Source organism: Leptonotus elevatus, chromosome 7 (assembly GCF_054856555.1).
Source record: "Leptonotus elevatus isolate MCC_2025b chromosome 7, RoL_Lele_1.0, whole genome shotgun sequence".
Classification (NCBI taxonomy): Eukaryota; Metazoa; Chordata; class Actinopteri; order Syngnathiformes; family Syngnathidae; genus Leptonotus; species Leptonotus elevatus.
This window is the reverse complement of record NC_141245.1, coordinates 19,356,952-19,379,759: the sequence shown is the minus strand read 5'-3', so window position 1 is coordinate 19,379,759 and position 22,808 is coordinate 19,356,952. Positions and strand designations below refer to the sequence as shown.

The 22,808-nt window shown below is 38.4% G+C and overlaps 1 protein-coding gene across 5 annotated transcripts; it reads right to left on the bottom strand.

Annotated features, from left to right (window-relative positions):
* Positions 1-6: 6 nt before the first annotated feature.
* sytl2b (synaptotagmin-like 2b) lies at positions 7-22,103 on the bottom strand. Of its 5 annotated transcripts, XM_086081559.1 has the most exons (22): positions 21,943-22,103; positions 20,108-20,262; positions 17,131-17,288; positions 16,906-17,011; positions 14,954-15,002; positions 14,802-14,871; positions 14,340-14,727; positions 13,545-13,705; positions 10,907-12,747; positions 10,687-10,822; positions 7,984-8,097; positions 7,838-7,876; positions 7,672-7,763; positions 7,508-7,591; positions 7,115-7,284; positions 5,222-5,324; positions 4,943-5,104; positions 4,336-4,420; positions 3,199-3,295; positions 2,886-3,124; positions 2,698-2,770; positions 1,431-1,571 (listed from the first exon to the last, which is right to left on the bottom strand). In XM_086081559.1, the coding sequence occupies exons 2-21, from the start codon at positions 20,206-20,208 to the stop codon at positions 2,718-2,720; spliced, it is 4,248 nt and encodes a 1,415-aa protein (XP_085937685.1). In that variant the 5' UTR covers positions 20,209-20,262; positions 21,943-22,103; the 3' UTR covers positions 1,431-1,571; positions 2,698-2,717. The 5 variants fall into 5 exon arrangements, 4 of the variants coding, with proteins under 4 accessions (XP_085937683.1, XP_085937686.1, XP_085937684.1 ...); XM_086081557.1 differs by lacking the exon at positions 2,698-2,770 and having other exon boundaries at positions 7-1,571; positions 2,919-3,124; XM_086081558.1 differs by having other exon boundaries at positions 1,422-2,770.
* Positions 22,104-22,808: the final 705 nt, after the last annotated feature.

Here is a 22,808-nt window from a genome sequence, read left to right as displayed (position 1 = left end):
GGCACTTGAAGTTTTTTATTTACGTGGAACATTTCATCACAAACACGCAACATTCAACCATTAAAGTAAAAATACTGCCGCGATAAAAAGTGTTTTTAAGAAATGTAAAAACTGGGTATTTGAGTAAATAGCAACATTTGGAACATTTCTGATACATGCTTAACAGTTTTATCAAAATATTGAAGCAACAATGTGTAGTTATGTAATGAGCTTGAGAAGTTACAAGTAAGCTCGTAAACGGGCCGGAGACAGGGGGAAAAAATTAACCAAAGTCCAGGAGGGTAAAAGTACAAAGGGATATGATTAAATTCATAAATGAATGTAAAAAATATTCTGAGGCATGCAACTTTTGTCTACTTAAAAAATATCCAAGTAACACCCAACTTTGTTTATTTTCCAACCTGTGTTCATTTTTCAAATAAGTGTTTCTAATTGAATTACCATTTTTAAATAAATATGCTATGTAATTTTTTGGGTAATATCCCACTTAAGTTTTTTTCCTTTTTAAACAAAAAATTACTGTAAATGAAGTTTAAAAAAAAATCCACGTATACTGAACAACATTTATTTATTTTACATAAATCCAATTTTTTTTCCTGAATTATTCTAGTGTAAAACCATTGTTGACTTCCAACTCTGAATACCCGTATATGATTTTGAGATATACAACTTTTGGTTATAACATTTTAAAACTTTCATTTTTTCCAAAATTATTCTAAGTAGAGTACAGCTTTTGGTTATTCCATGCAGTGTTGTATTTCTTTCATTGTTTTACAAATTATTATAAGCAATGTACTACTTTTTATGTTTCTTTATATTTCTTACATTTTTCTGCTACTATTTATTTCCAAAATAAAGCAAACACATATAAAGTACGGTAATTAATAATTGATTATAAGTAAGTCTTTGTTAGCTGTGTAATTAAACCAGAAGACATCCAAACAGAGTCGCTGTTACACTCTTACGGCAACTCTTATACTGAGGACCATTAGGGCCATATTTCTTTGTGGCACGACTGGTTAACCAATTTGCATACACAAAATGCGGGCCCTCATCACTGTCTACTGCCACGCGTGTAAAAAAGCAAATTGCTGCTGAAGGAAATGTTAATAAATGAGTTTGTGTACAAGATGAAAGTTGCAGCAATGGAAAGGCGACAATGACGCATTCATTCAAATGATCTAACGCTTCATCAAATGTACTAATGGGCCTTTTGTTGGTAGTGACTGAACTTAGCACATCCAAAATGAATAAATTGTGTGATTTAAATTTATTTTGTTTTTTTAACTTTTGACACGTCATGGTTCTTGTTTGTTCATCTTCGGCCCGTTGAAAAATGAATAGCAAAGAATTTTCGTTTTGTCTTTTGGATTTCCAAATGTTATTTTTGAAAGCTGCATGACAACAGTACTGTACTTAAATTTATTTGAAGGCCGTTTTGGCGGAGCTCATCATGCGCAGGGGCAGCACGCCCTCCGCCCATTCGTTGGGCGACGCCACCACGCGCTCCCACAGCGCCACTTCGTCAGGCGTGGAGTCCATCCAGTCCACCGCCGAGCCGTAACTCCTTCCTGAAGAATTTTAAGATGAAGATGGATTTCCAAGGAGCTAATTATTAGATGATAACGATTATTTTAATTATCTCCGCCCGGTCTGACTCGACGCCCGCCGTTCCACTGATTATGCCAGTTCAGACTTTAGCATTCACACACAAACAATTAAAAGTAAACTGTGAACCCATTTGTAGTCTGTTGCAAACCAAACCAGCAGCATTAAAGGGGGAGTTGACCCCCGAAATATTTCTTGACAAAAATATGTTTTATGCAGCCCCACTAGTCTAAATATGGTAACCTGGTTAAAATTTCTTATTAGAGTTAAGCAGCAAAATCCAGCAGTTTCTATCAGAAGGCGGCCATTTTGCCACTTGAATGTCGAGTGAAAATTACATCACAGTTGCTCAGGTCTCAGGTAACAACCAATCACGGCTTAGCTTCAGAAAACAGGTGAGCTGTGATTGGTTATAGACGTCACAAATTAATTTGAACAATTTCTATTAGTTTAAAATGTTTTCCCACTTTTGTTAACAAAGGTATGAAAACCTATACTTTTTTTATTGCACATTTAGAACAGATATAAAATGTGTTATTAATCGTGAGTTACCTAGTGAAGTCATGCGATTAATTACAATTAAAAAATTGAATCACCTGACGCCCCTAATTTTTAATAATCTTTTATTTTCTTTTTTTTAAATCGTAAGTTAACTAGTAAAGTCATGCGATTAATTACAATTAAAAAATGTAATCACCCAATGGCCCTAATTTTTCAATAATCTTTTCTTTAAAAAAAAAAAGATTTAAATGAAAAAAATTTTTTTTTTAAATTAGGAGCGTCAGGCGATTAAAATTTGTCAGCATAATTAATCGCATGACTTCACTAGTTAACTCACGATTTTATATCTGTTTTGAATATACAATAAAAAAATTTTTAGGTTTTCATACTCTTGTTAACAAAAGTCGAAACAAATGTAAACTAATAGAAATAGTTTAAATTAATTTTAGACGTCTATAGCCGTCAATGGCAGTGAATGAGTTAATCAGAATGTCATGTTTGGAAGGTTGACTTTAAGCATGCACAACATTCTTGTAGATGTATTAAAGTGGGGACGACGAATGCATGCAGTACTAAAGATGATCTTACCTTATGCGGAGCAGCCCTAATTAAGGGGAAATTGGCGTGCTTACACTAGTTCGAGCCCATTTGAACTCGTTTGCTAACCAAAAAAGCAGCACATAAACATTATCAGATGAATTTATGTTTATCATTAAATTCCCTGTGCAGTATTAAAGACAATCTCACGCTAGTAGTTTAAAGCTCTGTCTAAATACCTAAAATTATTGGATTGCGTTCAAGTGTAGTACCCGTGCCGGGTCCGAGCCTGAGTCCGCCCAGCATGCTGCTGGCCAGCTTGTCGCGGTCCCAGACGGTGAGCTCCACGCAGGCCTCGGCGAGGTCCACCTCTCTGATGCCGTCGTACACCATGGTGTGGTTGAACACGGGATCCGCCGTCCTCCTCAGCACGCGCGTCTTCTGACGACTCTTGCGGCTCGTGTCGGGCAGCACGAAGCTGGAAAGGGTGCGAGAATAGAGTCAATACGTGATGACATCCGCGCTAAAGATGGCCGGTGTCGTAGGGCGTACCATTTGACGTAAGGGTCGATGGTGGCTCTGATTAAAGGCAGGCTCTTGCATTCTTTCACCCAAATGTGAATCTCTCCTGTGGTGGGAACTTCCTTAGCTAAATCAATAAAGGGAGACACGTTTTAAGATTTTTGAATAGGGCTGGGAGATTAACTCATTCACTGCCATTGACGGCTATAGACGTCAAAAATTCATTTGAACTATTTCTGTTAGTTTAACAATCCACTTTTGTGAACAAGAGTATGAAAACCTAAAAAATATATATTGTACATTTAGAACAGATGTAAAATTTGTGATTCATCGTGAGTTAACTAGTGAAGTCATGCGATTAATTACGAAAAATTTTAATACGCCTGATGCCCCTATTTTTTATTAATCTTTTGTTCTTTTCTTTTTTTTAAAGTAATTTTATTTTTATTGTAATTATCTTTTCTTTAAAAAAAAAAGCAAAGATTATTAAAAATTAGGGCATCAAACGATTATTTTTTAAAAAATCATAATTAATCATATGACTTCACTAGTTAACTCACGATTAATCACAAATTTTATATCTGTTCTAAATGTACAATAAAATTTTTTTCTAGGTTTTCATACTCTTGTTAAGTGGGAAAAAATTTAAACTAATAGTTATAGAAATAGTTCAAATTAATTTTTGACGTCTATAGCCGTCAATGGCAGTGAATGAGTTAATTGAGTCCATTCTTTAAAGTGAGTCACTATAGATGAAAAGCAGAAATCTTTGTATGTCAAAAAGATATATTGTTAAAGATAGAATGCCATTTTAAACACTTAAGATTGGTCAATAAGTTGTAAAAATTAACAGAACCACAAGCGGACTGAGCAAGAGTAAAAATATGTGAAAACCATGAAATTGAATAAAATTGGACATAGGAAGTTTCCACTCCACAGTAACTATGTTTTGACAAAAGGAATATTTTTTTCTATCTAACTTGAAAATTAAAACGGATTATCTCTGTCATTTCTGTTTCAAAGCTTGTTTGGTAGCAGGAGAAAAACTCGTTTTGAATAAAAACTTTTTCATGTTTTTCTATAAAACATCATGCCTTTTTACAGTCAAATCTGACATTTCACTTTAAGGAACCCCCCTCATTATTATTGATATTTTTATTGTAATACCTGTACTACGGATGACCTTAGGCAGAAAACGTACAGCCAGTCTCATCTCGCCTCGCCCACTTGAGGGCGCCAGAGTTGCTCTTGTCTAAAACAGCGGACAAAACAAGCATGAGGCCACACATTCCTGACAAATATTGGAACAATATTCAAATATTTAGTCATGATCTATTTTTTTACATGTAGTTTTTGACTTCAGTAGTTAACTCGCGATAAATCACAAATTTCATCTGTTCTAAATGTACAATAAAAAAAAATCTTGTTAACAAAAGTAGAAAAAAAATGGTCAACTAATAGAAATAATTCAAATGAATTTTGGACGTTTATAGCCGTCAATGGCAGTGAATGAGTTAATTAAGTGACCGTTGCATGATGCTCAGTTATGTTTCAATTTGTAGTAAATAGAAATAATTAATTCCAGAGTCAAAAGTTAAATGCAGCAAAAGTTGATTTGGCAAATAAAATCACTGAACATTTAATTCCATCAGTTTGACTCCGGAATGTTTCTATTGGGAACATGGTCAACAACAACTGCATTTTCCACTGTATGAGATTATCAGCACCTGTGGATGGATATACGACCGTGTGTGTGCGTGTGTGTGCACGCTACCCTGGCTTTCAGGGGTAAGTCGTTCATGTGGGTGTGGTCAAAGTTCCACTTGGAGAGTTCCACTTCCACCTCGCCCAAGAAAGTGTTCCTGCCAAACGTGTCGTGATGCCACACAGAGAGAACCAGCGTCTGTGTCCTCAGGTGCTCGATACTACTGCGATACTGGAAAACATTAAAGGTGATACTCATAATCACCATGTACAGGATATATTAACATGTTGTGCATGTTAAATGTAGAAAAGTGTGTGTGTGTGTGTGTGTGTGTGTGTGTTCACTTACCCTGAGGATCTCATTGAAAGTTGGGTTAAGTGTCTTTTTCTTTACAGACGTTTTTTTCTTTCCCAGGTGAATTTTGTCAGGGACAAGGTAACTTTTGACGTAGCTGGGAAAAGGACACACACAAATTTGGATGGGAGCTACAATTCTTCATCCCATGACAAAAAATATAAATACATTTTTGTATATTTTTATTTTCATTATGTTATCTTTTTTTTTTTTTTTAAACATTTCAAAATATGTTAATTTCGTCTTTAGACTCCCTTCAAATATATTTGTTATTTTTAAATATGTCAGATTTTTTTATTTTACATGTACTTTATTTTTATCAAATAATAATATTTTTTTATTAGACCGCTAATAAATAAAATAATATTAAATAAATAAAAATAAGAACTTACTAGAAACCGGACATTAAGGTACACGGCATTGCTCAGCAGTAGAGCTTTTTTTTCTCTGTAACTTTAACTCATTCACTGCCATAAATTCATTAAAAAAAAAAGAAAAGATTATTGAAAATTAGGGGCGGCATTTTTAACATAACATTTTTAATTGTAATTAATCGCATGATTTCACTAGTTAACTCACAATCACAAATTCTATATTTGTTCTAAATGTACAATAAAAAAAATTCTAGGTTTTCATACTCTTGTTAACAAAAGTGGAAAAAAAACTAATAGAAATAGTTAAAATGAATTTTTGACGTCTATAGCCGTCAATGGCAATGAATGAATAAAAAATAAAATAAAATAAATATATATATATATATATATATATATATATATATATATATATATATATATATATATATATATATATATATATATTAAGAATTTAGGGCGTCAGGCGGTTAAAATTTGTAATCATAATTAATTGCATGACTTCACTAGTTAACTCACAATTAAACAACATTTTTTATATCTGTTCTAAATGTACAATAAAAAACAAAAGTGAGAAAAAAATGTTTAACTAATACATCCATCCATCCATTTTCTTAACCGGGGGGGGGGGGGGGGGGCGCTGGAGCCTATCCCAGCTGGCTTTGGGCAGTAGGCGGGGCACACCCTGAACTGGTTGCCAGCCAATCACAGGGCTCACAGAGACGAACAACCATTCATACTCACAATCACACCTAGGGACAATTTTAGAGTGTTCAATTAAGACATGCATGTCTTTGGAATGTGGGAGGAAACTGGAGTACCCGGAGAAAACCCACACAGGCACGGGGAGAACATGCAAACTCCACCCAGGAAGGCCGAAGCCCGGACTCGATCTCACGTCCTCTGCACTGGTAGGCGGACGTGCTAACCGGTCAGCCACCTTGCCGCCTTAACCAATACAAATAGATCAAATTAATTTTTGACGTCTATAGCCGTCAATGGCAGTGAATGAGTTAATATAGACTCGATGTATTATACAGTACATGGCTGGTCAAAACAAATGAATTGTGAAAGTCGCTTGGTTGGATTTTGTTTTTTTTTTTGTTTTTTTTTAACAGTCCATACCGCAAACACATTTTCACAAGCGGGCTTCGTGCCGTTCCTCAATTGATAAAATGAGATAATCAATCATGAGTATTCCCACACATAATCACATTTAGTTAGCTCTTTGTTCCCTTCAAATGATACCAAATTAAGTCTTCCATTGCGGCCAGTTTCCAAATTAAATGGAAGTCTTGATAGATTAGAGTGGAAAAAAAAAAAAGCACTCATGTGATTTCAACCCATTTGTGCGTCACGTTACATCGGCAACAAGATGAAAAGGAATCTTCGGGAGTTTTGGGCCAGATTTTGGATCAATAGTTTTAGATCATGTTTGAATTGAGTACGGCCAACGCAACTATTTTCCGGTCTGCTAGCCGACGCTATTGATCGTGCTTAGGTCTACAATACTCACGGGTCTGAGCGTCCCCTCTTAGGGTCGGCGGCCGCCAAGTCTCGGCACTCGGCCACAAAGATGTGGAACTCCCTGAGCTTTTGCACGTAATTGACGGAGAACCGGATGCTCCCTTGCACGTCCACGCTCCCGAAGTCACCGCTGTACATGGTCATCACGCTCCCGCTAAACTGCCGGCCAACACACGCCACAGGGAATCCTCAGCTCAGAGAGTAAAGTTTCGACAAAAAAAAAATAATAAAAAAATAAAAAGGGACTGCTTTGGTGCTGCAGTTTTGGTTAGCAAACGGAGTTCAAATGGCCAAACGGCACATTAGTTGCGCGGCTAACGTTAGCAAGCAGTTGGTGTTAGCGGTTCATGCGGCAGTGAGTGAGTGAGTGAGTGGGACATACGGACGACACAGAGGTCAAGTCGTAGGACGAGTCCATTGTGGGCATCCCTTGGTGGAAAACGTCCTCGTAAACGGAGCTGTCGTCCTGCAACATACGTGTGAGTAACATGCACGGACGGGGGAGCCGCGCAGGCGGGGATGAGCAGAGCAAGCGTTTCTTTTTACCTCCCTCTGCGAAAACGAGGGGACAGATTTGCTCATCTTCTTCAGGTGCTCCTGGTCCGACAGCAGGCGCGAAGAAGGGGGCGTCGTGGGACCTGTGACAGAACAAGGAGTACAAAGGTGAGGAAATTCCACAAATATTTACAAGGAGATGGTTTGAAATTGTTACCGTCGCTGGTTCGCCTCGTGTCAGTCTTTGGCTCTTGTTCTATCGGAGAGGATTAACTCGTGAAAGTGTAATTAAAGGGGAAAGAAAAACATCTAAAGTGTGAGGATGATGATGATGATGATGATGATGATGATGATGATGCTCACTTGGTGATAAAGACCCCGCCAGGTCCTCCATACTTTTCGCAATCCCTTTAGGACGGGCTTCTGCTCGCCGCAGTGCTCTCCTCACCGGATTGTCCTCATCATCGCGATTTTTGCCTGATGATGGTAAAAAAATAAAAATAAAAATGTAGCATAGGGCTAGCTAGCTTAGTTGTGCTTTCGCGCTGTGCAGTCATTTTGACATAGCTAAATGGTATGCGTCGATTATGCTAATGCAGAGTGGGTTGCCTTGATCAAACTATATACATGTACAGGAAATATCAAGCAGTGTGAAAATGTGCTTACGTCATAAAAAAAATCGAGCGAAAGAGAGTTAGCGTTGCTGGTGTGCCTGAAGAACTTCCCCAGCCCACAAGCCAAACATCAGCCAAAGACTGCGAGTGTTGACAAGAGACTAACTTGGCAAACAAAGATAACACAGACACGGATACAGTAAAGTGTCCCGTGTTTGTTGAACAAATGTTTCACCAGGGAAATTGCTGCTTCATTTTCAAGACAACTCCATCTTTATACTGCTTCCTTTGTCAATTTGGACAGGGGGGGTGGACAACTACAAAACAGTAATTTTCAACTTGACATTTTCATGATTTGACATTTTTCCTATTCAATTGAAATGGAATAGAATTCAACGGATGGAGAGCAATTCTTGTATTGATAAGTGCTACTGGTATGTGACGTAATTACCACTAGATGGCAGTAAAGGCTAAAGCAGAGGGAAAAAAGTGGATGCTGGGGGAACAGAAATAAAAGCACCGGACTGCCAATATCAATATACAAATGTATTAGGGGTGTGCCAAAAAATCGATTCTCATAAGAGTCACGTTTCCCATTTAGTACGATTCAGAATCGATTTGAAATGTCCCAAAATAGATTTTATTTAAATTATTTTATACTGTCTTGCCTTTGTCCGTGTGTGCCTTTATTTGGAGCGCTGTTCATGTTGTACCAAATTTGGCCACATAGGGGCAGTGTGGTTCCAGGCGGTCGAATACACTGTTAAAAGTTGTAGCCACATTAGAGAGTAGAAAGAAAAAGTCACGATCAAGTTATTCCAATAAAAGTTGTTGTTTTCCAGCGTGGAGCCGTTCTTTTGAGTGATAAAAGTGCCGCGTGTAGCGCGCTAATTAGCATTAGCGAGTCAGACTGGAGTAGATCATTACAATTCCTTGCACATCTATAGATTGAAGCAAAAGTCATTGTCAATAAAATCATTTTGAATCAAAAATCTTTCTTATTCAAAAATTTACTACGAATCGAATCACAGACTCAAAAATCGGAATCGAATCGTGAGATATTAAAAAATTCCCACCCCTAAAATGTATACATCTGCATGTGACCGAGATGAATACTTTGACAGACACAGACGGAAAATATTCCTCATAAACAGAATTGTTAATGAGCAGACTCGTTCCTGGACAGAGGTTCAAGTAAATTTTACTCTAAACAGAGTCAATTTGATCACACTCTTAATGAGTAAAATATTCAGAGTAAATTTATTTCAAAGTATTTGTATTGTGTACAAGAGAAATGGCTTATCCCATGACAAAAACCGAGTGAAGTTTTTTTCACTCAGAAATTCTCAGTAAATTTTTGAAGGGGGAAATAGAGGGGGAAATCTAACCATGACCTTCAGGTTGGTTCGACTGCCACTCTACCACCTGTGCTATGCCACTCCTACTGTTTGCTAATAGAAGGTTCGAAGATTCCAGCTGACACGAGTTATATACTAATACACAGTAGGAGCGGCATGGCTCAGGGAGTAGATTGGATGTCTCACGACCTGAAGTGGTAGGTTTGGTTGGCTTTGCTTTTTTTTTTTTTTCTCAACTCATTCACTGCCATTGACGGCTATAAAAATTCATTTGAACTATTTCTATTAGTTCAACATTTTTTTTCCACTTTTGTTAACAAGTGTATGAAAAACTAGATTTTTTAAATTTTACATCTAGAACAGATATAAAATTCATCATGAGTTAACTAGTGAATTTTTAATAATCTTGTCTTCTTTTTTTTCATTCGTTCACTGCCATTGACGGCTATAAACGTCAAAAATTCATTTGAACTATTTCTATTAGTTTAACATTTTTTTCCCACTTTTGTTAACAAGTGTATGAAAACTAAAACATTTTTATTGTACATTTGAACAGATATAAAATTTGTGATTAATCGTGAGTTAACTAGTGAAGTCATGCGATTAATTACAATTAATAATTTTAATTGCCTGTCGCCCCTAATTTTTGAATCATCTTTGTTTTCTTTTATGAATTTATGGCAGTGAATGAATGAATAAACGAGTAAAATTGTGTGTATTTATGTATTTATTTCATGGGATAGGCAAATTCTCTCATCATCTTCTTTTTCTTTTCGGCTCTTCCCTTGAGGGGTCGCCACAGCGAATCAGTTGCCTCCATCTTGCCCTGTCCTCTGCGACCTCTGCTCTCACACCAACGACCTTCATTTCCTCGAACTCCATCCATAAACCTCCTCTTTTTGGTCTTCCTGTAGACCTCCTGCCCGGCGTTTGGAAACACACACTAAAAATACTTTGAGTAAAATTGACTCTGAATATTTTACTCTCTTTCAAGTGTAAATTATACTCTGTTGAGAGTAGGACCGAATAGACGACAGAAGTGACCGTGTATAATTAGATTAGTCACTGACGGTGTAGTGGTTTTGCTTGCCTACCTTTCATGAAGGCGCCGTGGGTTCTGTTGCCACTAAATGACGGCGTAAATGTGAGTCTGTTTCTATATGTGTCTTGTGCGACCGGTCCGGGGTGTCCCAAGTCAGATGGGATAGGCTCCGCCTCCCCCCGACTGGCCTGAACAAGATGAGCAAAATAGAACATGGTTATACTTGGTAGCATTTCGTTAAAAATAGTCCTCAAATTCGATGAGCAGCTTACAGGTGACTCGGGATCGGCATCTAGGCTTCGGGAATTCCGCCACGCACGGCGCGGACTCTTCTTCTTTTTGAAGTCTCGCTCCTCCGAACCTGCGGGAGTGCTGGTGCTCACGAAATCCTCGGAAGCTTCCCCCTCGGCGTCCGGAGCACTCGGCTCGTTGGCCGTCCCCAAGTAGTGGCTGTAATCTCGCGGCACGAAGGCCCTGGCGAGGGGGCTCTCGGGCCCCTCCGAGGCTCGGTTGATGCTCTGCTTCCTGCTCTGGGAGTGGACGGGGCTGACGTGGATTTCGAGACTCGGTCCTTCTGGATCAACGAGGGCGAACATACTGGTGGCTCGACGCAAAGATCTACCGCTACTGCTGGAATGGCTGAAGCTGTCTTTTTTTCTCCCGGGAGGACGAACCTGCTTGGTTGGAGTTAGTGGTGGTCTTGCTGCTCGGTCTTCCCTGCTTGAGTCTTTCAAGGTCTTTTGGGGTTCTTTTGACGGACCCGAGTCTGGTTGGTTCTTTTTGTTGTCGTTGGCTGCAAGGTGAGATGTTTCAATGGGAGACGAGCAGCGTGGTTCGGGTTCTGAATATTGTTGCTCTTGAGGTGGTTGCGGAGTACCGACTTGTCTTTTGGGGCTTTTGGTCTTGGAGTCTGTGGTGGTTTCGTCCCAGAACTCCAGCAGACTGCTAAACTGCGCTCGGCTCCCGCCAAGATTGGGCGGCATTTGGTCTATTCTCTGATTTAGAGGCAGACCAGTCAAATCGTTTCTATCGGAGTCTTCTCCGTCGCCGCCTGAACGGTTGCCAGCAGCCCGCAAGTCGAACTCTGACTTAGTGAACCTCTTGTTCAGCTTGGCACCGCGCATTCCTTTCGGTTTCCCGCCATTAAACGAGGGCTTGCTCGCCTCCTGCTCCCAGAAAGATTTGAGCTGCTTGATCTTCCCTGCCGCGCTGCCTTGCCGAGGACGCTTTTGTCTTTGAGGACTGTCGATGTCTTTTCTTTCGGGTGACAGCGGGCGCTCCTCGCTGGAATTCCCAGACGTCTTGAGGTCTGGAGGCACATGGATCTTCTCTGACTCTGGACTCTGGCTATCTCTGGGCTGGTGAAGGTTGTCTGGTTGACCTAAAGAGAGCCCTTTAGACTCTGGAGTGGACGGCGGAGGTGATTTTGCCGCTAGTCGCTCGACAAATAAAAGCTCGACGTCCGATTCTTTTCGGTTAGCTACTTGGGGATTAGCGGTGAAATGATCAGAGGAGTTCCTCAAGTCAAAACTGTCTAAATCTTGGTCATGTTTCAATCCCATATGCTGACTTCCATTCAGTACGTTTGCAACGTAGGTTACCTTGTCATAGAATACGCTCGAATGAATGCTTGGCTTCTTCTCGTTTTCTTCTCTCGTCTCGGCTTTGTCTCCGGGTTTTACGGATGTCACGGTTTGGGGGTGTTTGTTACTGTGTGATTTCATTTCTGAGATGGTTCTTTCCTTGTCAGCATTTTTCACATCCTTCATCACCTCGTTTGGCGTTGCTTCGGACTGACCCGTCATCACCGCAACTGATTCCTCCTGAGGACTGGCAACATTTTTCTTCAAGATCTTCTCACTTCCCAGCACAACCGTCTCACGGTGTCTGTCTGGGTTCCGTGAAACCTTTCGCCCATTTTTGCCGTTCAGCCACTCGCTGCTGTCGGTGCTGCGGTTGAACCAGTCGAGAACTTTTGAGATGGAATCCTCGTCATTGCTGGTGGGACTGGAGGCCTGGGTGACCAACTTTAACGAACGTTTCGGCTGGGATCTCTTCTGCGTCTTTTGAACGGAGGACTCGATAAAGTTGATGTCGTAGGATATTGGAGGGTCTGAAAGGAAAGAAAATGACCCTTAACTCATTAACTGCCATTGACGGCTATAGACGTCAAAAATTCATTTGAACAATTTTTATTAGTTTAATAAAAAATCCACTTTTGCTAACAAGAGTATGAAAACCTAAAAAAAAGTGTAAATTTAGAACAGATATAAAATGTGATTAATAACAATTAAAAAATGTAATCGCCTGACGGTCCTAATTAAAAATAAAAATAAGGGCCGTTTAATCGTAATTAATCGCATGATAATTTTATATAAGTTATTAATGTACAATTAAAAAAAAAGCTTTTTATAAAAAAATGAAATGAAATGAAAAATTGTTAAACTAATAGATATAGTTTACATGAATTTTTGACGTCTATAGTCGTCAATGGCAGTGAATGAGTTAAAAGGGAAGTCAACCCCCCACAAAATTATTGACAATATGTTCTATGCAGCCCCACTAGTCTAAATACGGTATTTTGGTTCATATTGCGTTAGTGGAATATGAGTTAAGCAGCAAAATCCAGCAGTTTTTATCCATATCAGAAGGCGGCCATTTTGTCACCTGCTGCTGAGTGACAATTACATCTCACTTGCTCGGGTCTCAGCTAACAACCAATCACAGCGCAACTTCGGAAAACAGGTGAGCTGTAATTGGTCATTGCCTGAGCCCTGAGCAACTGTGATGTCATCTTCAGTCGACGGCAAGTAGGAAAATGGCCGCCCCCCCCGAGATGGATATTGCATAACTCATATTCCACAAATGTAATATGAATCAGAATGTCATTGCTTTCTGAGTCTGACTTACCTGCTACCGCTCTTTGCCATTCCGGCTCCTTTACTGATGACATCACACTGCCGCCAATCACTGGATGATTATCCGGAATCCTTCCTATGTTCAAATTGTCTTCTAGGGTGGAATTGTCTTCGATCACATGTGCTGTGTCTCTGTCAAGTAATACGTCACCTCTGGTAGATGTGACGAATAAATGAATAAAGTTGTTTTTAAGGCCAAATATAAAATTATTATTATTTTTTTACGTTTATGGGATGAAACTGAATGCAGACATCCCAAAAACGTTTTTTAAAAAAACAAAAAAAACATGGACATCGGTAAGTGTTTTTCACAGTACAGCGACGATATATGTTTTTAAATAACATATGTGCACATTATGTCAGTCTGGAGTGCCTTCCCAACCGTCAAAAAGTGAAAATACACAACGGGGTAAATCTTTTGTGAGCTGCCTATTTATCAAAATGTGTCCGAATTTTTCTGGATCCCCCGTTCTCAAGTCACGTCAAAGTCAAAAGGTAAGCAGAGCTGCAGTGCTGGCACAGATTAGCATTCGCTAAAAGGATTATCAGAAAAGAAGCACATGCTCAAATGTTTGGCAAAATTAACTATGTGGGTCGGGTGGTATTACAGATTTGGATCTACGACACTAATTGCCAAATGTTATTCAGCGGCTTGGTGATGAAGTGCTGTTTTCATGAGTGAAAATACAGTGGATGTATTTACTGTCACAATTGGGAATTGTTTTAAATTCTGATTGGAAAAAAAAAAAAGGCTCCTATAACGACGTTGTCTAAAGTTTCCACTCACCTGTCAGCTATAACCAAAGACAGCTTTAGGTCTCCCTCCAGACTCGATTGAGATAAAACCTGAGAACCATCACAAAGGAGCCGCTGCGGCATCTCTGTAGAAGCAGACGAGTGGGCCGACGCCGCGACTTCACCCTTGGATCGGGTGGAGCTTCCACTCGAGCCCTGATGGAGGCTTCGTCTCGGGGCAGGCGCGGCCCCGGACGAGATCCCCTGCGGGTCCGGGGCTGCGCCGCTGCTATCCGACTGGCTGGAGGTCCGCTTTGAGCCGAATGTCCTCTTTTTGGGGATGGGCCTGAAGCTTGCAGAGGAGCCCTCGGATGTCACGGAGGTCCCCGACGTCTGACTGCTCCCGCCTGGTTGACGATACTTCAGGGGGGAGGAGGGTTCTAAGGAAGAGGGAAATAAATACCGTTTTGAAACCTTGCAGTCAGATTGATAAAGCGGAGTCATTTTTGCTCACCCGTCGCAGAGAGCTCTCCAGCTGGCTCGACAACAATGAAGGAAGCTTTATTAAAAGGGTTATGTCTTGTCTGGGAGGAAGACAAACAAACAAAAAATGGGCTGCAGAAAACATGACTGACACGTATTTATTTCCAGAACAAACATGCCTACCATTCTTGGAGAATGGACTGCTGGCGTCAGATCTTCTTTCTTTGCATTACTGCAGAGAAAATATAATAAATCAACTATGAATCATTTTAACTCATTCACTGCCATCGACGGCTATAGACGTCAAAAATTAATTTGAACAATTTCTATTAGTTTCACATTTTTTTCCACTTTTGTTAACAAGGGTATGAAAACATGGAAAAATAATTATTGTACATTTAGGACAGATATAAAATTTGTGATTAATCTTTAGTTAACTAGCTGTGATTAATTACAATAAAAAAAAAGAAAATATAATTTTTTTAAATTGTAATTGATCGCATGACTTCAATAGTTAACTCACGATTAATCACAAATTTTATATCTTGTTATAAAGGTACAATTTTTTTTTATGTTTTCATGCTCTTGTTAACAAAAGTGGGAAAAAATGTGAAGCTAATAGAAATAGTTCAAATTAATTTTTGTCGTCTATAGCCATCGATGGCAGGGAATGAGTTAAAGGGGACATATTATAAAAAATGCATCGGTATATACTGTAAGTAGTTGGGCCTCTGGTGTAGTTGTCTAACATTCATCCATCAAGTGTGAAATTATCTTTAGTTATGTACCTATGTCTGAAAATGTCAGTAAGCGAGCGAAAACGGTGCACTTCAAGGCTTTCCTGTCAAATGCATGGTTGGAGAGTGTCAGCACGAGGAGAAGAAAAAAAAAGGAAGTCAAATATTGACTGTGTTAAGAAACCTTGTTCAAGATGTCTTGGAAGTGCCACTTCCCCTTAAAAACATTCTACAACAAGTCAATAACTTTTATCCAATTGAGAAACCCAACAAACCAAATCATCATATCAAAGAAGATGTCATTGTCTTTAATGGGATGCCATTTGCTCAAAATAGGCCGTGTCACAGCAGCCATTTCTCATTCAGAGGCGATGACGCAGAGAGCTCTATTGAGTTAAACACTTTGCTCAACATGCACGCCCACAAGGGAACGCTGGAACTCCATGCCGGCTGCTGGCCTCGTAAAAAACCCGACAAATTCTCTTTTGGCGCCGCCTTTGTTTACACGTGGCGAGTCACAAGACACACACAATGACACACTCAGGTAGTGTCGGAGAAGCTTTAAGCAGAGGAAATATTCTTAAAAAAAGAAAAAAAAAGAGCCTTTTTTTTGACACTTTAAAGAGACTTCTGCATGGAAAACTAGCAAGACACTCAACGTTATCCATTATACCCTTATACATAAGCTGGTCATAATAATACGAAGGAACATTAGGGTCACAGTGAAGACAATAAAATCATGTGAAAAAGTTGGCAAGAGAAAAAAATAGCAAGAATAACGTCATACTTTTTTCAAGAAAACGTCAGAATATTATTTAAAAAAAATTGTGTGACGAGAAATTGATGCTGCCATAAAAAAAAGAAGTGAATTTTTGGTTTTAGGAAGTCATATTATAAAAAGAAAAAAAGTTGTAACTTAGGAGGATTTTTTTAGGTGACATTCTGAGAATTTTTTTTAATAGTCGTAATGTTAATACTAGATTAAAGTTCAAGTGAAAAAGTCGTATTGTTAGGAAAAAAGTTGTTACTAGTCAAGAAAAGTTTTATTTTGTTGTCATGAAGTTACAAGAATAAAAGTCTTTTTTTTTTTATAGTAAAATATGTCATAGAAGAAAAAAAGTCAATGTTTGAGAATTAAGCAATGTATGGGGGGGGGGGGAAGAGGTAACAACAAGAATAAAATTGTAATTTTAAAAAATCAATGTGAAAATTCCCACACAATAGAAACTTTAATTTTTACATTATTGAAAATTACATTTTATAAAATGACCACTTCCTCTGGTCAATTCCAACTTGCGACTCCTATAAATTCTGCATAGCAACACATGACGTGACCAAGCAAAAATATTTGCGTTTGATTGTTGTCAAATGTGTAAAGTGAAAGAAGAGAAAATGTACTTTAATTCCTGTAGCATGCCCAAACATCTGGCAGCTTTCTGCGGCGCCACCACTTCCGAACTTGAAGTGTTGTGCGCTCTTGGTCTTTCCGGTCGATAAGATCCTTCTGCAACAAGAAGCAAACATATGAAGCATCTGTTAGGAACGATTAGCTCGAGAGGCGCATTTAGCTCTAGCGGCGCAACCTAAAAGTTTGGTCTCTCACACAAACATAGCGTAGCCCACCTGAAGCGCTCCTCTGCTTCATGGAGGCCAGGATGATCTCGGAGCCATGGATCTTGTCCAGATGTCTGCGAGATTTGGCGTCGTAGAACCACTGGCCAGTCAGGTACTTCAAATTGGAGTCTGATGATGAGCCCTGGCTCGGGATGTTCTCCAGCTTCCTGGTGTGGAAAAGACAAAGGAATACTTTCATTTTTGCGATGTTCATTGAACTCGTTCACTGCCATTGACGGCGATAGACGTCAAAAATTCATTTGAACTATTTCTATCAGGTGCTGATAATCATACAGCGGAAAATCCAGTTGTTGTTGACCATGTTCCCAATAGAAAAAATTCCGGAGTCAAACTAATGGAATTAAATGTTCAGTGATTTTATTTGCCAAATCAACTTTTGCTGCATTTAACTTTTGACCCTGGAATGAATTATTTCTATTTATTACAAATTGAAACATAACTGAGCATCATGCAACGGTCCGTGTTGGGCTTTTAGGAAGTTCTGATGCAGTATCTCAGGGGTGTCGAACGGATCGGTAAAATCATGGTATGTAACTTAATTAACTCATTCACTGCCATTGACGGCTATAAACGTCAAAAATGTATTTTATTTATTTATATGAGTTTAAAAAAAATTTCCGCACTTTTGTTAACAAGAGTATGAAAACTTAGGGGAAAAAATGATTGTACATTTAAATTTTGTGATTAATCGTGAGTTAACTAGTGAAGTCATGCGATTAATAACACTTTAAAAAATATATATATTTTCAAATTTTAATCGCCTGACGCCCCTAATTTTTAACAATCGTCTAGTCAGGTGATTTGAATTTTTTATCGTAATTAATCGCATGACTTCAATAGTTAACTCTCGATTAGAAACAAATTTTATATCTGTTCAAATGTACAATAAAAAAATCAAGGTTTTCATACACTTGTTAACAAAAGTGGGAAACAAATGTTAAACTAATAGAAATAGTTAAAATTATTTTTTGACGTTTATAGCCGTCAATGGCAGTGAATAAATAAATAAAAAGATAAGATTATTAAAAGTTTTGGGTGATTAAATTTTTTAATCGTAATTAATTGCATGACTTCAATAGTTAACTCAAGATTAATAACAAATTTTATATCTGTTCTAAGTGTACAAGAAAAAAAATTCTAGGTTTTCATACTCTTGTTAACAAAAGTAGAAAAAAATGTTAAACTAATAGAAATAGTTAAAATAATTTTTTGACTTCTATAACCGTCAATGGCAGTAAATGAGTTAAAGTATCGCAAAAAATATAATTATGTTGTCATAAATGAAGATCCTTCATTAGATCAAACATAAATAACTTAATCACAGTATAGAGGGAGTGAGCGAGAGAGATGGGTGCCAATAAATGTTCTTGGTTATTACATCATCACATGAAAGTACATTGACAAAATAAGAACAGATCTGGAAAGCCTTCACGAAGACTTTTAATACGAGGTATGACTTGATGTGGGTTTGGTGCCACTCGATTTTTGAGCTTATTACAAAAAAATGTTTTAGGGGAAATGATGTCATCAAATGATGATATAGTAACAATTCATTTACAGATCTTCAGTATGTGTTATGTCTCCCTGTGGTTTGCAGCAAAGTGTTTTTCTAACCTTGTTACTGGTTAACTCTTTATGGAGTACAATTCGATTTCAAGCAAATAACATTTTAGTTTGGTAATTAAGCCGCCATCTGAGAGCACATTGACAATTAGATCTTGAAAGCCATCATAAAAACGTTTAACATGAGATGAGACCCACTTTATTTAATTTCCTTTCTTTTTAGATAAGGTTGAATTTTTTTTTAACTCCTCCAAAATGTTTGAAAAAACATGTTTGCTACAAAGGAATTTTGGAAGTTTTCTTTTTTTCTTTTGAGAAATTGAGCTACTAAATGTTGACCAAGAAAAGTTTTTCTTCCTGCACTTTGCACTATTATGACACTCCTGAATGGGTTGAGAAGTTCTATTACGCCGATCGCATCTGCCTTTTAAAAGAGATAAATAGCTCGGATGCGCCACACATGATTTAAAGAGGCCCCCTTTATCAAATGCTAATCCTCTTCCCTTCGAGCCAAGCGTGCACGGGCTCTCTTTCGTCGTAGACACCCGACACTAATCTTTAAACGTGTTGAAATACGAGCGACAAAGTGTGACAAACCGAAGTGCCAAATGAAAATGTGATCATTCAATAAGAATCAGCACATGATGGGGCTCGGGAAAGCGGCAAACATCTCCATCAAGTGGAAATCGAATCAACAAAAGGCGGTGTCATGTGATGAAAAAGGCAGGGCATTATTATGGGATGTTGTCGTAATCCTCTTACACGCACGCACGCACGCACGCACACAGTGAGAGAACGCTGGCTAGCCGCCTCCACTTAAAACTTGACGAAGAGCATATTTGTCTGCCCGTATTCTTCTTCATGCCGCTGGTCTTATGAGGTTTCCGAGTTTTGGCGCTTGATGAACTTTGAACTCTCCTTGGAATGAGAAACATTCAAAGGCCACACCATTAGGTACACCCGCAACGATTCGCAACTTGACATTCGTGTGATTTTCCTCACATTGACTCTTTACGTATGTATCAGCTAAATTATTTTTGAGTTAACTACAGCGATAAATAAATCAATTTAAACATAATAACATTAGGGGGTTTTTTTTGTACTACTCTGCGAGTTTGTCACTAGAAAGTAGGTGTGCCTAAAGTTGTGGCCAACAAGGGTGCTTTGCCCGTTCCCCCTGAGCTGTGATTGGTCATCAAAGCTAATATTTCACATTCTTGTGTGTGTCAGACAATGACCCCCCCCCCCCACCAACCCCACGCCCACCCATCCCTCCTCCTCCTGCACCCACGTGTCCATTAACGGAGTTCTTTATGTCACATTCCCAACCTTCCAAGGCTGTTGAACCAAAGACTTCCGGGTTGTGAATCCCCCCCCAAAAAAACCCAAAATGCTCGTAAACCTGATTCTCTGCTCCTCGGCCTGCTTGAGTTGGGCGTCCCTCCTCAGCACGGTCATGATGACGCCACGCTCCTCCTCCGTCAGGAAGCTCAGGTCGATCATACTTCCTCGCCGTCCTCCTCTCCCTCCTACGGTGAGGGACAGATTGGGAAACACCTGGAGAAAGCACGGGCAGAAGATTTGATCCATGGTGACATTTATCATATATATATATAAATATATAAAATTATCCATCTATGAGCTTGTTTCTACTAGTGATCTTTTTGTGACGTGTGAGATGTCAAATCATCACTTTTTTTTGGTCATTGTGTCATCATATGAGGGCATGTTGACAAATCCAATGCGTATCTGGTCAACCCTCAGCAAGTAGTTTGAGCTACAGTGGATATAATAAGTCTACACACCCCTGTTTAAATGGCAGGTTTATATTTAGAGTTGTGTGTGTGTGTGTGTGGGGGGGGGGGGCTTGTAAATATAATTTGTGAGTTAGGCTGTCAGTAAATAGAATTAAACAAAACTGTTAATTTTACGTCAACATATACCTATAAATAGCAACACCAGAGAAACGGGTCATTTTGCAGCGGTCATTTTCCAATTTAATTTCTTTAACCATTTTAAACACGCCAACTCATTGACGTGTGATTTGATTTCTTCATTAAAATGTTATTGCTTTGGCTAACAAGCAATATGTCATCAAAAATGCTTTTTCATCTATTTTAAGCAGCTTGACACGAAAACAAAGTAATAAACGGGCACAGCGCGCTTCCAATTTGTGCAGTTCATGACAAATGAGGCTTTGTGACGAGCTGCCAGCTACCAAATGCATTTGCGGACTTCTCCTTTCATGCTGATGGACAAACTAAATTTCAGATGCATTCCAAACACACCAGTAAAAGTCTAATGGACCCCCCCCCCCCCTCCCAGCAATCTTCTTGAAAAATATTAGGAGGTAAATTTCTGTGTGTGTTATTACATGCTGACACAAAGGTTCCAGGTGAACCTGTTTGTGTATTTCATGTATTCATGTCAGGCTGCAGATAGTGATAGGAGTTTTTCAAATATTTGCACTAATAAGCATATTTTAATATGTAATTTCAGCCAAGAGATGACAATAAGGTGTCACAAGATATAAAAAAAAAAGAGAAAAAGAAGAAAGAGGTAACTGAGAATTTAAAATGTATTATGTGTGTATAATATTAAAATATTTAATTAACTACCAAAAACAAAATGGTGGCTTTTTATTACAATTTTATTTCATTTTGAATTGTCATTTATTTGAAAAGATAATTAAAACATAATTTTTAAAGATAATTAAAACATTTTGTTTGCTAATTTCCTGAAGACAATTCATTATCGGAAAATGAAAAAGGACTGAAATAGAAGACATTTTTGTCCATATTATGATGAAATAAAATGAAATATGTGTCAATCGTGTGTCATGAGCATATTTTAAATCAACCTTTATGGCTAGATGAAGTCAAGTCAATATACCGTTACGCCCGTAAAGATAAAATAACAGAGCGTCCTAATTTCTGCCTTTACAAAATTAAACAAATTTTCCATTTATGATTTGTATTCAAATAAAATAAAAATTGGCAATGTTGTATATTTAACGAAAACGTCATTATATTTACTCAAATATTCTAAAATATACTTTATGCTTTCAATGGTCATATAATGTTGCCTCTACAATAACAATAATGATCACTTTCGTATTCAAGTTAAATGTTGTTCTGGTGCCTGCTGTCGAAGTACGCTGCATCCCACAGAGCCGTTCCTAATATTTTGGTTAGAAACAGCTCGGAGTGTACTGTAAATATTGAAGATGTCTCCTACCTTGAAGCTTTAAGTTTGCCTCTTTAAGGTGCAGAAAAAAAGTTTAGCCACTCTGCTGGGCTGCTGCTTGGATGAACTCAAAATCTTCAGTGTGCAGCTAAGAGGGGCAGGACTCACTCTAGATGGGGTGGACCATCGTGAACATGTACTGCCACAGCACCTCCTCAGACAAGCACAAGAGTGGTTTACAGCTGGTGACGTCACTATAAACGGCTCGAGAAAAAGGACAAAAATCAGTGGACCTGTTGTAATAGCAGCCGGCGGCCTGAAGGTGTCATCAGTGTTTGACAAAAGGGCGTGCAACTACCCTTACCTGTTCTGCAACTTTTTCATGGTCTTGTCCTTCCTGATGCATAACATTAAAAATAAAACTTTATTTAAAAAAAATAAAAGTAAAAGAGTATAATAAGGTGAAAAAATGCCTTATGGGATATTGAGCTGACCTACTTGAGAAATAATCATTATTTTTGACAGAATATTAAAAGTAACCTTTTGGCAGCAACTCAAACATTATGTTACGTCTATAAAAAACAAATAAAAACAACCAGACGTTTTAAAGACAAAAATCCTGGAACAAATAACAGGTACCGCCAAAGGTTTTGAACTTCTTTTTTTCTGATTACTAAATAAAATTAGGCTAAAAGTACTTAAAAAAAAATAGACACACACATTCCAAAAATATAAAAGCCACGAGAAACACAAATGTGAAACTCGAAGCACAACGTGGAGTAAACACTGCCATTTTTTATTTATTTTTTACCAAGGAAATTAATGAAAGGGATTCAGAGTAAAAAGGATTTACCGCACGCAGGGCTGTTGAATGATCCAATGTTTAGTTTTGCGGCAAGTTTGTGGCCTGGCCAAAC